The sequence below is a fragment of the Protopterus annectens genome, chromosome 9.part0 (genome assembly GCF_019279795.1).
Source record: "Protopterus annectens isolate FY-2018-M chromosome 9.part0, PAN1.0, whole genome shotgun sequence".
In the NCBI taxonomy this organism is placed as follows: Eukaryota; Metazoa; Chordata; order Ceratodontiformes; family Protopteridae; genus Protopterus; species Protopterus annectens.
The window spans coordinates 1171880154-1171896212 of NC_056743.1; the positions used below are offsets into that span (position 1 = coordinate 1171880154).

Here is a 16059-nt window from a genome sequence, read left to right on the forward strand (position 1 = left end):
CAAACTCGTTCTGAGGGGTTAGGGAGATGCAGAGCATTATGGGACTGTGAAGAGCTGGAGACAAGAGGCATCAGTCTTTGGAAAGGCCGGATCGAATTCTAAACCCAGTGGTGAAGACAAATGAAAGAGGACAACCCAGACACCAAGTTATTCTAAGTACAGAACTTCTAATTTTCTGTGTAGTATCGCCATATTCCTACTGGAAACAGCAAGAGTTGTGTGTTATATGGTATTCAAATTTTATGGTAAATAAATGTCCAGAATTTTAATTGGATCCTCCTTTTTCAAGGGATATTGTTCCTATTTCCAAAGTCTGTAGGCTGAGAGGTCTGTCTGCCCCCTTCATCTAGTCCTTACTCTGACCATGACGTGCAAAGAACTGCACAAACACTCCCATGCACTAATGCATACATTTTTGGTATATCCCTAATGTTAGGCATCAGCATCCAAAACACACACTTACCACAATACATCATCTCCTTTCAACATATCACCACTCAATAACAAGTGCATGGCCACTTGACCAAATTACCACACAGTTCACTCTGTCAAAGAAATGAGAGCTCGACAAAGTGAATGCAACACACACACACACACACACACACACATATATATATATATATATATACATATATATACATATATATATATATATATATATACATATATATACATATATATATATATATATATATATATATACACACACACACACACACACACAGACATACATATAAGTAATGACCTACTGTACAAGGACAAAGGCTAAGTGCAATATATTACATTTTCCCTTTGTCTTTATGGAGTAGGTCACTGATTAAGACCGTCTATAAACAAGCTTACTTAAAAAATATTTCAACACCCACTTTTTCAATTAATTACAAAAAATAAAAAGAAAGTTTTAAAAAATCATTTAGGATTTTTTTCATAAAGAACAAGAAGTTACTCAAAAGCAGGTAAAGTGGAAAGCATTTCTTATGAATACGAAAACAAATGAAAGCAACCAAGGGCAACACAGCTTTTATAAGCAGTGCATGACAACAGACGCTGGAAACTCAAAAGCAGCAACAAACCATATGCAGATCATCAACAAACTGTAAACCCAGACAAACAGAAATCAGTATGAAGAAGCCCAAACGTCATACATACTGCCACAAGAGTATACCCCAAAGAAATCAAATACTGAAACAATGTCTATTAAAATTTTGTTATGAAGCATTACCACTGGTTATCCTCCAAGAGTTCTTCTCCGGCATCAGAGCTCTGCAGTCGCTCTCCCTGACTCAATATTAGTAACAGTAATGTTAAAGCAAACTGAAAAAAAGGAAAGGGGGGGAAAAAAAGATTTAATTGCGTACTACTTAAAAATTCAAATGATAGTCCAAACAATGGTGCTCTAAAAAGGCAGAAAAAATACAGTTTTTTAGCAAATATGTTTATTCAATTTTATACATAACCTTACACCAAAATACTGACAAGCAATGCAATATTCTGCTGATGGATTCTTACCCTGCTGTGTAGCACCCAGGCCAAAGAACTATTTGCCTGTGACTGGGAAGGAACTGATGACACAGTCTGAGGTAGATTCACTAATTGATGAAGGAGGCTTGTCAATACAGCAGAAGGCAACTGGCTAATAAGAAGTGAACAGGGCTCCAGCAAGCAGGGCAGTACCTGTGGTCAGAGAAAGGAAATAAGTATAATACAGATACGCGAGGAACTCAAGTTGTAGACCATACATTTGTTTTGCATTATTCATCACTTGTGTGATAACTCTATCGTTCTGTTTTCTACTACTTCAGTATCAAGCAATGGTTAACAAAAATGGTGTTTCCATTGACTAATGCAACATTGCTTTCTGCAGCACATTCTGTTTCCTGAAAGCAGCAGCAGCTATACTCCATTTAAGGAGTATGGCAGTCTTTACAGAGAAAACTGAATGACTTTTAAAAGAAAGTTTGGTGCACTATTAACTAAATCCAAAAAAGAACATTCTGAACAACCATTTCTGGGAACCAGTCCAGTACTGTACTACCACTCTTTCGTGATGACCTACAGACATTTCAGACTAAAAAGCATCTTGCAAAAACTGACATCAATACTGAGATGTGTATCTAATATCCTCAACCAGAATTTAGTAGCTACACTTCCAGTATCTTTCTGCAAATGATCATCCTCCTACACTTCTCCTGACAAGGACCAACCCTAGACGTTTAGCTCTTCAATGAACACTAAACAGACTTTCAACAGCATATGTTCCAATAGCATGTGCAAGGCTAACAGACAAAACCTGTCATCAAAAACAGTTACAAAAATTAAACACTAGTGGAAAAGCCCTACGCATGAAGCAGATGACAGTAGTTAGGTTACAGTTCAATACTGCTGTATCCAAAGGGGTGGGGATGAGTGATGGGCTTGTGACCACTCACTTCTCCTAGAATAAAGGAATAGAGGCACATGTCAGAGGCATGCACTGTGAAACAATGGTCTCAGAGGAGACCGTAAAAACCTATGCATGGAACCTCTCTCAGGGGGTGTGAACACTTGTGGCCTTGCATCACTTGCCTAAGCGACAGTCCTGCACTATACCTACTGCATGTCTTCCGGAGAAATACCTACTAGGATATGCATGAAGAATTAGTGCTTACTAAGCCATTGCAAATTAAAGCACCACTCCTGGTTCTCCGCTCTTGCTATTAAAGGAGGAAATTGGCTTAAGGGCTCTAGTCCAGAGGAGAACAAATGGGTCAACTGGAAGACCAGGAGATGACCTTGAAGAACTGCAAATTGCTTCACTCTCTCTTCTACTATAAATCAGCACTCCTTCATATTAAACTTCCTTGCTCAGCTGCAAGTTCACCCTATGCCAATGCACACAGACATGTACAGCACCTCATAAGGAAACAATGTTTAATCCATGAACTCACCAATTTGCCAAATAAGCAAGCACACTTCCTGCAAATAGGTTCATAGGTTGGTACTAGGCTATCGGCCCTAGGGTCTATACAAGCCTAGCCATAACGATTCCCTGGATATTTCTTCCCACAATATTTACTTCCCTGGGCTCCTGTCTAGCGGGGCGTCTGACGTGATCCCCGGGGTGAATTTCCTATCTCCCATCCAATCGTCAAGGTTCCTTTTGAAGACAGCCAAGAAGGCGCTCTGCTTGACATGTATGGGCAGTTTATTCCAGAGTATGGCGATTCTCTGGGTCAGGAACCTATCCCTCCAGCATGTTTTGTTCATTGTGATGACAAGGTTTAGATCCCTGGAGCATGTGGCTCTGAGGGTTTCGGATTTCTCTAAGTGGAGCATGTCCAACAGCTCAGGGTTTGACATGACCTTGTATGTTAAGCAGGGATCGCCTCTGAGTAGATGACATGCCAGAGAGTATAGCTGGAGTTTTTTTTTTTTTTTTAGACAGCATACGGCATCTGCTTTAGGCCTGTGATTCTTTTAGTGAGGTATTTATGTGGCCTTTCCAGCTGTTGCAGATGTCTTGTGAGGTGCATACCAAATGGGGCATTGTACTGTATATAATGGGTCTAATGAGGGATGAGTACAGTGGGACAAGGACCTCCTTTTTCTGGATGAAAAGTCCTTAGTAATGAGGTGTGCCACACAGAAAGATTTTCTGACTGTTGTGGCAATGTGGTTATCGAAGGTGAGACCACTGTCCACCTGCGTCCCTAAGTCTCTCATCACACTTTCGGTGTTTAGTGTGCTGCCACCTATGTGGTAATTCATGGGTACATGTTTTTTTTTCCAAAGGGGATAACTACACATTTCTTGGCATTAAGCTTGAGCCCATGGCTGTGGCACTAAGCATCTGTTTCTGTAAGGCCCTTTTGTAGAATATCCACATCATTTGGGGATTCAGTAATGGCTCCCAGTTTGCAGTCATCTGCGAACTTTGTTAGCCAGAGTCCATTAGTGTTGGCCTGTACTTCAGAGAAGTAGATGCCAAACAAGAGTGGTCCCAGGACTGAACCCTGAGGTACTCCACTTGTCTGGAGCTGGATTTGGAGTCGGTTACTTTTGCAGTCTGGGTTCTGTCAGTAAGCCAGTAGACAACCCATCGATGTAGGGATTTATGCCGGGCTTAGTAAGTTTATCTATGTTTCCAGAGTGGAGGATGGTGTCGAAGGCCTTGGCGAGATCCAGATAGGCTGTGTGGACCACCTTACCATCGTCCACAGCTCTGGAGACTGATTCGAAGAAGTCAATCAGATTCAGGAGACAAGATCGGCCCTTCACAAACCCAAACTGGGTGGGGTCCAGTATTTGAAGGCTGCCAATGTCTTTGTTTAGAAGTTCTATGCCCTTGTAGATCAGGCTCTTTAGACTGATTGGACAGTAGTTGCCAGGATCCAAGGTGGATCCCTCCTTGTGGAGTGGGATAAAGTACAGTTGTGTACTTACCACAAATGTAAAATAAACTGATTCGAAGAAGTCAATCAGATTCAGGAGACAAGATCGGCCCTTCACAAACCCAAACTGGGTGGGGTCCAGTGTTTGAAGGTTGCCAATGTCTTTGTTTATAAGTTCTATGCCCTTGTAGATCAGGTTCTTCAGACTGATCGGACAGTAGTTCCCAGGATCAAAGGTGGATCCCTCCTTGTGGAGTGGGATAAAGTACAGTTGGTACTTACCATAAATGTAGATGTTCGAGTGTATTCACTGTTGCAGTCATTACATTTGGGGAATCTGCTGGCAGGCTGCCCTCAGTCGGCCAGATTAACAAAGTCTTGGGTCCTGCGTCAGTTGCTGTCCCTTCTTCCATGACGTCAGGTCATCAGGGGTATAAAACATGCAGCTGATGCCATTACATCAGTTTTTCTTTCCCCAGATGTCAGGTGCCCCCCAAATGGGGAGCAAAATATATAAAAAAATTTAAACACAAAAATATATACCTCCAAATAAAAGCAAATACACCAAAAAGGCTTTTAAGTGTATAAAAATAAAGGAGAGGCATAGTAAGAGGAAAAAACAGGAGGCTGGAGGGAGGGTAATCAGGACTGCAACAGTGAATACACTCGAACATCTACATTTATGGTAAAGTGTACACAACTGTACTATGTTCATCGTGTTTCAATGTTGCAGTCATTACATTTGGGTAGATTCCCAAAGCTAAGTTTGGGAGGATGGATTTATACAGTATTAGGACTGCCTATAAGGCCCTGCAAAACAGCAGTGGCAAAGCCAGCTCTGGATTTAGAGAAAATTGGTAAGTGATAGTGCTTGGAGAAAGTACGAACTGAACTCCAGGTAGCAGCTTCTAGAATATCCCTGGTAGGAACAACTCTGAGAAAGTCTGTAGAAGATGATGCAGCCCTGGTGGAATGGGATCTGATCCCCTGGGGGATAGGTTTTTCATGGTGCTTATAGCAGAAATGAATACAATGGCTTATCCATTTAGAAATGGTTTGCTTTGAAACAGCCTTTCCCTCTGCCCCTGCAGCAAATGCTACCAGCAGTTGTTCAGATTTTCTTCGAGATTTAGTCCTGTCCAAGTAAAATCTAAGTTGTCTGTGTACATCCAATGAATGTAAAATCTGCTCCCCTTTGTTCTGTGGATTGGGAAAGAAAGTTGGCAAATGAAAGGACTGATTAAGAGCCACACTGGATACCACCTTGGGCATGAAGGATGGGTTGGTCCCGAGTGACACCCTGTCCGCATGAAAGATGATGAAAGGCTCCACTGCCATAAGGGCCTGTAATTCAGAAATCTTCTAGCCAAAGTGATTGCTAAAAGGAAGGCTGTTTTCCAAGAAAGGAATTTTAAGTCTGCAGTAGCAGCTGGCTCAAAAGGAGGTAGAGTGAGTTTTTCCAATACAAAGTTAAGGTCCCAGGCAGGGGCTGGAGCTCTCCTGGATGGCCTTAAGTTTTTAGCCCCTCTGAGATACTACTTTAAGAGAGGATGAAAGAGGGGGGGGGGTTCTGTGTTGTAATGAGCTGAAATGGCTGAGGCATGTATTTTTATGGAAGAAAAAGATAGGCCCTTGTGAAGCATCTCAGTTAAGTATTGCAAAATCTGAGGTAAACTGGGCACTGCTGTGGTTATCCCTTGAGAATGATTCCAGGCACAGAATCTTTTCCATTTGTCAGCGTAAGATTTTCTGGTACTAGGTCTTCTTGCCTCCAAAATGACATCCATCACAGGTTTGCTGAGGGATGCTAAGGGAGAATTTAGATGATAAGCCAAGCTGCAGGATTCAATGTGTGGAGCTGAGGGTGCAGAATTTGGTTGTTCTGCTGAGACAGTAAGGAAGGTGTCTGAGGCAGGTGCCATGGAGAAAGCTGTGACAGACTGCGTAGGAGTGGGTACCAGTGTTGGTGAGGCCAGTCTGGAGCAAGCAAAATCATCTTTGGTTTGTCCTGTTTGACTTTTAGTAGAACTCTGGAGAGCAAAGGCAGAGGGGGAAAAGCATAGACTGAAGGTTTTCCCAGCTGAAGGACAGAGCATCCACTTTCCAGGCTTTTTTGTGAGGAGTTCTTGTGCAAAATTTGTCCAACTGGTAGTTCTGAGTTGAGGCAGAGAGACCTATGCCTGGGCTCCCCCATTTGCGTGTCAATATGTTGAAAATCCGTGGTTCCAGTTTCCATTCATGTGGGTCCATGAGATTTCTGCTTAGATCGTCTGCCAAAATATTCAGCTTTCCTGGCAGGAATTGGGCTTGTAGTTGTACTTGATAGCTCAAGGCCATGTTCCACAATGCCATGGCTTGTCTGCAGAGTGGGTAGGAATGTGTACCCCCCCCCTGCTTGTTTATGTACCAAATAACTGTGGTGTTGTCCATCTTTACCATTAGTTGCCCTGGATGAAGGTAGTGCTTTGAAGGCTGTCAGTGCTTTCTGTACAGCTAGCATTTCTTTGCGATTGATATGAAGGTGCATTTGATTCGAGCTCCATTGGCCCTGAATGCACTTCCCTGCCAGATAAGCCTCCCATGCATAGTCTGATGCGTCTATAGTTAGAGTTTGGGTGGCAGGGGGTGGTGTGAATGGCAGTCCCTTATTTTGGTGGCAGGCCTCTGTCCACAAAGGAACTCTAGTTGCAGGCAAGGTATGATAGGAATCATTGTTTCCAGGCTGTGAGAATGTTGACTCCATAACCTTTTTAAGTACCACTGAAGTTTCCTCATATGCAGTCTTGCAAATGGAATTAGAAGAATGCAGGAGGCCATGAAAGTACAGTTTTGTACCTACCATAAATGTAGATGTTTGAGTGCTCATACAGCTGCAGTCATAACAGATGGGTTATCCTGCCGTCAGGCGGGTTCTCGGTCGGCCGAATTCCAAAGTCTAGGTCCGGCGTTGGTTGCCGTCACTTCTTCCCTGACATCAGTGCGTCAGGGGTATAAAAGAGGCAGCCGACGCCATTTTCTTCAGTTTTTCTTGCCCCAGATGTCAGGTGCCCCCAGAAGGAAGGCAAACATAATGTTATGCAAAGATGCAATGTTGATAAATCAAAAACAGTAGTTGCAAGCAAATACACCATAAAAGAATACCCCAAAAAGGTTATATGAAAAGTGTTTGTCATAAGGCCTGTCCTAAGAGGGGTTGGAGGGAGGGAAACCTGGACTACAGCTGTATGAGCACTCCAACATCTACATTTATGGTAGGTACAAAACTGTACTATGTTCATCGTGCATACCGCTGCAGTCATAACAGATGGGTAGAATCCCAAAGCTAAGTAAGGGTGGTAGGCACTAAGTGGAACTAGGAGGGGCTAGGATGCCCTGCAGGACTGCTGTGGCAAAGCCCGCTCTAGATTTTGAGTATAGTGGGAGGTGATAGTGCTTGGAGAAAGTGTGCACAGAACTCCAGGTGGCTGCTTCAAAATGTCCTTGGTAGGGACCCCCCTGAGGAAGGCTGCAGAGGTAGCTGTGGCTCTGGTGGAGTGGGATCTGATGCATGCAGGCACAGTTTTTCCATGAAATGAGCAACAAAAGTGTATGCAGTGGGCTATCCATTTTGAAATGGTATGTTTGGAAATAGCCTTTCCCTGAGCACCTACAGCATAGGACACAAAGAGTTGCTCAGATTTCCTGAATGGCTTTGTTCTGTCCAAGTAGTAACGTAGTTGTCTGTGAATGTCCAAGTAATGTAGTAATCTTTCCCCTTTGTTTTGTGGATTAGGATAAAAGGTAGGTAAGTGGATAGTCTGATTCAAAGCTACACTGGATACTACCTTTGGCATAAAGGTAGGATTGGTTCGTAAGGAAACTGTCCTGATGGAAAATGATGAATGGTTGCACAGCCAAGAGGGCCTGTAGCTTCGAAACCCTGCGTGCTGAGGTGATAGCCAGAAGAAAGGCTGTTTTCCATGACAAGTACTGTAACTCTGTTGAAGAAGCTGGCTCGAAGGGAGGAAGGGTCAGCTTTTCCAATACGTAGTTGAGGTCCCAAGCAGGGACTGGTGGTTTCCTTGGGGGTTTTAAATTCTTTGCCCCTCTGAGGAACTGCCTTAAGAGAGGGTGGGAGAATAATGGAGGATCTGTGTTGTATTGTGCAGAAATGGCTGAAGCGTGGATCTTGGAGGAGAAGGAAAGTCCATTGTTTAACATCTCAGCTAGGTACTGTAAAATTTGAGGTATATTTATTACCCAAGGATTCTGTCCCTTTTCTAGATTCCAGGCACAAAATTGTTTCCATTTGGCGGAGTAAGCTTTTCTAGTAGAAGGTCTTCTGGCCTCCAAGATGACATCCTGCACCTCCTTGGAGAGGAGAAACTGTTGGGAAATCAAGGAATTCTCCATGCAGCTGGATTTAGAGTTTTGAGATGGCTGTGAAGGGTTTTGTAGTTGTGCTGGGACAACAGAAGAGGAACTAGAGTTAGGATCCATGGTGTGGAATGTGTCAGGCTCCTCAGGAGCGGATACCAGTGTTGTCTTGGCCAGTCTGGAGCGATGAGAATCATTTTCGGCCTCTCTGCTCTGGCTTTTAATAGAACTTTGGGCAGCAGAGGAAGAAGGCATAGACTGCCAATGTTGCCTAATTGAAGGAAAGTGCGTCCACTTTCCAGGCCTGTGGATGATAGGTCCTTGAACAAAATTATTTCAACTGGCAATTTCTGTGGGTAGCAAAGAGATCTATGTCTGGCTGTCCCAATGCCGGAGTTATCTTTGTGAAAAGTTGAGGATGCAACTTCCATTCGTGTGGATCTGTCATATTTGTGCTTAGGTTGTCTGCCAGTGTGTTTTCCTTCCCTGGCAGGCATTGTGCCTGCAGATGAATTTGCAATTCCAGTGCTGTGTTCCACAGGGTCATGGCTTGTCTGCACAGGGGGTATGAATGAGTTCCCCCCTGTTTATTTATGTACCACATCACTGTGGTGTTGTCTGTCCTTATCAATAGCTGGCCTGGATGCAGTCGGTCTTTGAAGGTCATAATAGCCTTTTGCACGGCTAGCATTTCCTTTTGGTTGATGTGGAGGTGCTTCTCTTTTCGGGTCCATTTTCCCTGAATGCACTGATCTGTCATGTGTGCTCCCCAGGCGTAGTCTGAGGTGTCTGTTGTGATGATTTGAGTTGCTTGAGGTACACAGAAAGGAAGACCTGTGTTTCTTTGGCATGCTTGAGTCCACCACAAAAATTCCTTTTGAAGGCATGGAATGAGTGGGATAATCGTTTTCAAGCTGTGGCTGTGCTGAGACCATAAGTTTTTCAGGTACCACTGAAGTTTCCTCATATGCAGCTTTGCACATGGGATTAGTAGGATGCAAGATGCTATGAATCCCAGAGCCTGCAGGATTTTCCTTGCAGTTAGCCTGGTGTAAGTTACCATTTTTCTGAAGTATTGAGACAGTTGCCCTTGCTTATCTGGCGTGAGGTAGGCCATCTGGGTGGTTGTATCCAAGCTGGCACCCAGGAAAATTATTTGTTGAGAGGGTATTAGTTTTGATTTATTTTTGTTGACTGTGTATCCCAGGAAGTTCAACAGTTTTATTACAAACGCCAGGTGCTGCAGTAGTATGTCCTTGCTGTCTGCTTGGATCAGGCAGTCGTTCAGATATGGGTAGATTTGTATCCCTTGTAGTCTGCAGAAGGCGAATACTGATGCCAGGCATTTCGTAAACACTCTGGGCGCAGTAGATAAGCCAAACGGCAATGCAGAGAATTGGTAATGTGTTGAACCTGCAAGAAATCTGAGGTATCTTCTGCAATCTTCTCTGATAGGGGCATGCAGGTATGCCTCCTTGTGGTCCAATGTTACCAGCCAAGACTCCTTGCCCAGCATGGGAAGAAGCTGCTGTAATGTGAGCATCTTGAATTTTGGCACCTGTAGATGTGTGTTTAGGATGGATAGGTCTAAGATAGGTCTCCAATCTTTGTCTTTCCTCAGTACCAGGAATAGTCTGGAATAAAACCCTTGACCTTGTTCTTTTGCTGGTACCTCTTGAATTGCTTTCGTGTCTATGAGAGCTGAAACTTGTTTTTGTGCCTCTGCCCTTTGATTTTGTGGCAGGTTTGGCATGCCTCTCATTTTTGGAAGGGTATGAAAGTGGAACCTGTAGCCTCTGTCTATAATGTCCAGAATCCATTTGTCTTTTGTAACAATATGCCAATTTTTTGAGAATAATGTCAATTTTCCGCCCAAAGGTGCTGCCATTAAAGCTTTGCTTGGCAGGTGTAGGGAGAAGTCATTGTGTCTGTTTTCTAAAAGACTGTGCTCTACCTTCTCCACCTCTTGGGGTTGGTGCTTGCCACTGTCTGGCTCTGAAGGATCCTTGAGGTTGCCCTCTGCCCCTTGGGCACCTGTATCTGCCCCTTTGAGGTCTATCTGTGGCTGGAAAGGACCAATTTTTTGAAGGCCAGTTTCTGCTGAAACGTGGAGGCTGTACCTGCAGGAAATCTTTCACTGATTGCATTGATTTAGCTTTTTCCTCCATTTTCTTTAGCACCTCCTCAGCTTTAACACCAAACAATACATCTTTTTGAAAAGGTGCATCTAATAATTTAGCTTTGACACGATCTGGTAAGGTTTGCTCTGAGCCAAGCATGCCTACGTATAACAGACCCCGTAACAGCAGCTCTACATGAGGCCTCTAAAGCATCAAAACCACACTGCAAGGTATGTTTACCCACTTGCTCTGCACCATGCAACAAATCCTGCAACTCTTTTAAATCTGGTTGTTCTGGTTGTGTCATCTCGCTTTTCAGCTAAGATATCAAAAACTGTTGATACTTTAACATATGGAACTGACAGTTTAATGCCCTCATGGTTAAAGTGGCCGAGGTGTACACCTTTTCCCCCCATCTTTCTAAAGCTCTGGAATCTCTCTCTGAAGGTAATGGAGTTTTAGCAGTAAAGGCTTTAATTCCTTTGGGACCCTGTGAAATTGTTTCTGGGTCAGCAGTATGGCTTTTATATAGGAAGAACTGGTGAGAATCAAGAACCCGGTAATACCTGTCTGGTTTAACAGGAGCTGGAGGCAAAGAATCAGGATTAAGGCTGGCTTCTGTGTACACATCATCCAATATATCTAAAACAGGAGGGATAGCCAGAGGCCTATGCTGGGGGAGCAGAAGAAATTCCCTGAGCCTTTTCTTGGATCTGAGTAATCTTGGCCTTCCCAGTGAAAGTGTTCCCTCAATGTATGCAGGGTTTCCCCAAAAGAGAAGTCCTCAGGGGGGGGAGACCGAGGGAATAGACTCCTCTGCATCAGAGTCTTCGAATGGAGAATAGTCCTAATCCTGGTCCTCCGATAGTTCTGAGGTAACAGAAGCTTGATCTGAGGAAGGGTAGTCTTCCTCTAATCTGGGCCTTTTGTCAGAGGGGGGATGAGAACCCCTGATAAGAGTAATCAAATCCTCAGCCATTTTAAGCATCTGTTTTTTAGGCATGGTGCCTTGAGAGGGGGTCTGAGGAACTTGTTTTTTGGTTTTCATGGCTGCTTTAGATTTAGTGAAGGCTTGAATAGAGAAGGAGGAACGCCTGAAGACCCCTTGAGAAATGGCAGGCCTGTCTAAATTCTGAGTTTCCCTGCCAGGAGTGGCGTCGGGATCTGTAGTAGGAATGGGGGCCGAGCAGCCTGCGACCTCGGGTACTGAAGACACCGGTAATGCATTGTCAATGGTACTCAGGGGCTGCGTAGGCGCTTCGCTGAGTACCGGAGAACCGGTAGTCGGCCTTAGCGTGGTTTCAGTAGGTGGTGCGGACCTTGTATGTCGGTCCTTATCTTTGCGTTTTTTGCTCAAAACTGGAGTCGGAGTATCCGACGACATAATATAATTAAATTTTTTGCCAAAAAAGTGATGGGCGAACCCCGCCCGACGCTTAATAGTGTGCTTATTGAATCTAGCACAAAAACGGCAGGCCAAGACGTCGTGGTCTGGGCCTAAGCAAGGTATACAGAAAGAGTGGAAATCCTTATGCGGTACTTGCTTCCCACATGAAATGCAATTATTAACTTTGTCTGACATCGGTCTGAGGCAAGAAAAGTTTCCCCAATGGGGTACTTAGCTTTCAAGAAGACTTCGGCTGAAATACTTTCGTAAATCTCAGGAGCTGGCCGACCGGCACTTGCGAACTGCTTCTGCTTCGGGCACCGCGCGGCAAGAAAGACTGAAGAAAATGGCGTCGGCTGCCTCTTTTATACCCCTGACGCACTGACATCAGGGAAGAAGCGACGACAACCGACGCCGGACCTAGACTTTGGAATTCGGCCGACCGAGGACCCGCCTGACGGCGGGATAACCCATCTGTTATGACTGCAGCTGTATGCACAATGAACATCCTCAAGGCTTGCAGTATTTGTCTTGCTGATAGCAGGATTTTTGTGGTCACCTGTTTGAAGTAAGTCACCAACTGAATTTGCTGTTCTGGCGTGAAGGTAAGACATCTGGGCAGTTGTATTCAAGCTTGCACCCAGGAATGTTATTTTTTGAGAGGGCACTATTTGTGATTTCTTTTCGTTTATGGTGTACCCTAGACAAGTTAGAAAGTACAGTTGTGTACACTTACCATAAATGTAGATGTTCATGTGTATTCACTGTTGCAGTCATTACATCTGGGTAATCTGCTGGCAGGTTGCCCTCAGTCGGCCTGAATTCCAAAGTCTTGGGTCCTGTGTTGGTTGTTGTCTCCTCTTCCATGATGTCAGGTCGTCAGGGGTATAAAACATGCAGCCGGCGCCATTTTCTTTAGTTTTTCTTGCCCCCGATGTCAGGTGCCCCCAAAAAGGTAGCAAAAAAAAAAAAAATATATATATATATATATATATATATATATATATGTACATACATACATAAATATAAACTTTAATGTCATCTACAAGCAAATACACCACATAGGTTGTAGAAGACAGTAAAGGAAAGATAAACTCCAGAATGATAGGGGGAAGGTGGGAGGGTAACCTGGACTGCAACAGTGAATACACTCAAACATCTACATTTATGGTAAGTGTACACAACTGTACTATGTTCTCCGTGTTTCACTGTTGCAGTCATTACATTTGGGTAGAATCCCAAAGCTATGGTTGGGAAGCTGGAGCTAAACAGCATTAGGAGCGGCTATAAGGCCCCGCAGAACTGCAGTGGCAAAGCCTGCCCTTGATTTACAGTAGACAGGCAAATAATAATGCTTTGTAAAGGTGTGAACAGAACTCCAAGTAGCAGCTTGCAGAATGTCTTTGGTTGGTACTCCCTTTAGAAAGGCTGCTGAAGTAGCTGCAGCTCTGGTGGAATGAGACCTAATGACCTTGGGCACAGGTTTACCATGGTGTAAGTAGCAGAAACGGATGCAGTGGCTTATCCACTTTGAAATGGTCTGCTTTGATATAGCCTTGCCTTCTGATCCTACAGCATATGTCACTAGTAATTGCTCAGTTTTTCTTAGAGCTTTCGTACTGCTTAAGTAGAATCTTAGCTGTCGGTGTACGTCCAAGGAATGCAGAATTCCCTCCCCCTTGTTCTGTGGATTTGGATAAAAGGTTGGCAGATGAATTGTTTGGTTAAGAGCCACCCTGGAAACCACCTTAGGCATAAAAGTAGGATTTGTCCTTAAAGATACCCTGTCTGGGTAAAATATGATAAAAACCAGATAACCAAAACTTGACTAATTACCACTCCACGAGGACACGAAGTTCACCAGAAGGTTTATTAATACAGCAGCACAACAACAACTCCAACACTGACCTAGGTTTCGTCCTGTAGACTTCTTCAGAGTGTTAGAGCTGACTCAATTTATACATACTTTCATTAATCAATTAGCAAATTAATTCATTGGTTACACTTGGCTGTTAAACTCAGTGTAAACTGAAAAAAAAGAAAAAATGACAAAAGGAAAAATAATAATAATAAAATTAACAATGAAATAAAAATAAAAATGAAGAATGTATACAATATGTGTTGTATGTAAAAATGAGAAATACATATTGTTTACAGAATATCAAAACACTTTAAAGAAATATACATGCACTAAAAATAACCCCTATTTATACATAATTCATATAAAATATGATATGAACATTTACAATATAATGCGTAAAAAACTAACTTAATATGACATAGTTAAAATCCCACTATGATATGTGTACTTGATAATCTATGAATAAAGTACTAATTCAAAAATAGAGACCATATAGGCCATTATGTACAATTAAAACCATAACATACTTGTCATGCTCAAATGGTGTGACTATGACAACATTAACCCAGAATATTTTGTAGCCTTAAATAAGGTTTGATAGTTATAAATTCATTGAGGCCTGGATAAAAATGTGCATTTAATATTAATTGCCATTTGAGCTCACAAACATCAAGATGGTACTCAGTTAACCTACCTTGTTGATCTTGAACTAATTGTTCTATTATACAAAAAGAAAATTTATGAGCTTTATGTGCAATAATGTGTCTAGCTAAGGCATTCGTGGGCTTTCATATTAAGTTAGTTTTTTACGCATTATATTGTAAATGTTCATATCATATTTTATATGAATTATGTATAAATAGGGGTTATTTTTAGTGCATGTATATTTCTTTAAAGTGTTTTGATATTCTGTAAACAATATGTATTTCTCATTTTTACATACAACACATATTGTATACATTCTTCATTTTTATTTTTATTTCATTGTTAATTTTATTATTATTATTTTTCCTTTGTCATTTCTTCTTTTCAGTTTACACTGAGTTTAACAGCCAAGTGTAACCAATGAATTAATTTGCTAATTGATTAATGAAAGTATGTATAAATTGAGTCAGCTCTAACACTCTGAAGAAGTCTACAGGACTAAACCTAGGTCAGTGTTGGAGTTGTTGTTGTGCTGCTGTATTAATAAACCTTCTGGTGAACTTCGTCCTCGTGGAGTGGTAATTAGTCAAGTTTTGGTTATCTGGTTTGTGAATCGCTTTTGTGCCATGGAGGATGAAGAATCGCCAATTAACATCAAAGGGTTATTACAGCAAGTCAACAAACAGTTATGTGAACATACCTTGCTTATACAAGGACTTTCCAACAGACTTAACGAAGTTAATGGTATGTGTTCTAATACTAGTTTGGGTTTACCCCTTACCCAACAGACACCTGCATCATCGGCGGTTGAACCATTGGGTTCTTTGGACACTGAAGGTAGTAACTGTTATCTTAAAACGCCAGCTGGGGCATCTAAATCTGTTAATTCCATTGTGGCCAACAATCGTAATCGTTGGAAGACAAATAATTATAATTTTGGGACAGAGAAAAATATGCCACAAGCTGATTTACAAACACATCATAAATCACTATCTGAGTCAATTAAAGAATTTGAGATCAAACTATTCAAGTTGAAACGTATACAATTGGACAATGGGTACTTAGAGCGCAATATCGAATTACGGCTTGTACCTAAAGGCCTTCGGGTCTGGCGGTACCCAAATGGTTGTCATAATAATCCCGAAATGATTAAAGAACTGCACGGCATTTTTGATGCCACAGGCATACAAATTATGCAGGTTATGGTAAAATACAATAATCACAGGATAGAAAATTTATTGAGTGACCTGGATGGTATTCATGACCAAATCACGCACGACTTGTTCGATCAATACTTCACCAACTATGTTAACACAGTGA

General features: G+C 42.4%; 1 protein-coding gene across 1 annotated transcript in view; it reads right to left on the bottom strand.

Annotated features, from left to right (window-relative positions):
• Positions 1-16059, bottom strand: part of PATL1 (PAT1 homolog 1, processing body mRNA decay factor) — a 1960792-nt gene that overhangs the window by 273494 nt on the left and 1671239 nt on the right. Inside the window, exons 16-17 of the mRNA XM_044084059.1 lie at positions 1510-1674; positions 1223-1314 (exon numbers count right to left, since the gene is read on the bottom strand). Of these exons, the coding sequence (XP_043939994.1) occupies positions 1223-1314; positions 1510-1674 (257 nt within the window). The remainder of the gene's footprint in view (positions 1-1222; positions 1315-1509; positions 1675-16059) is intronic.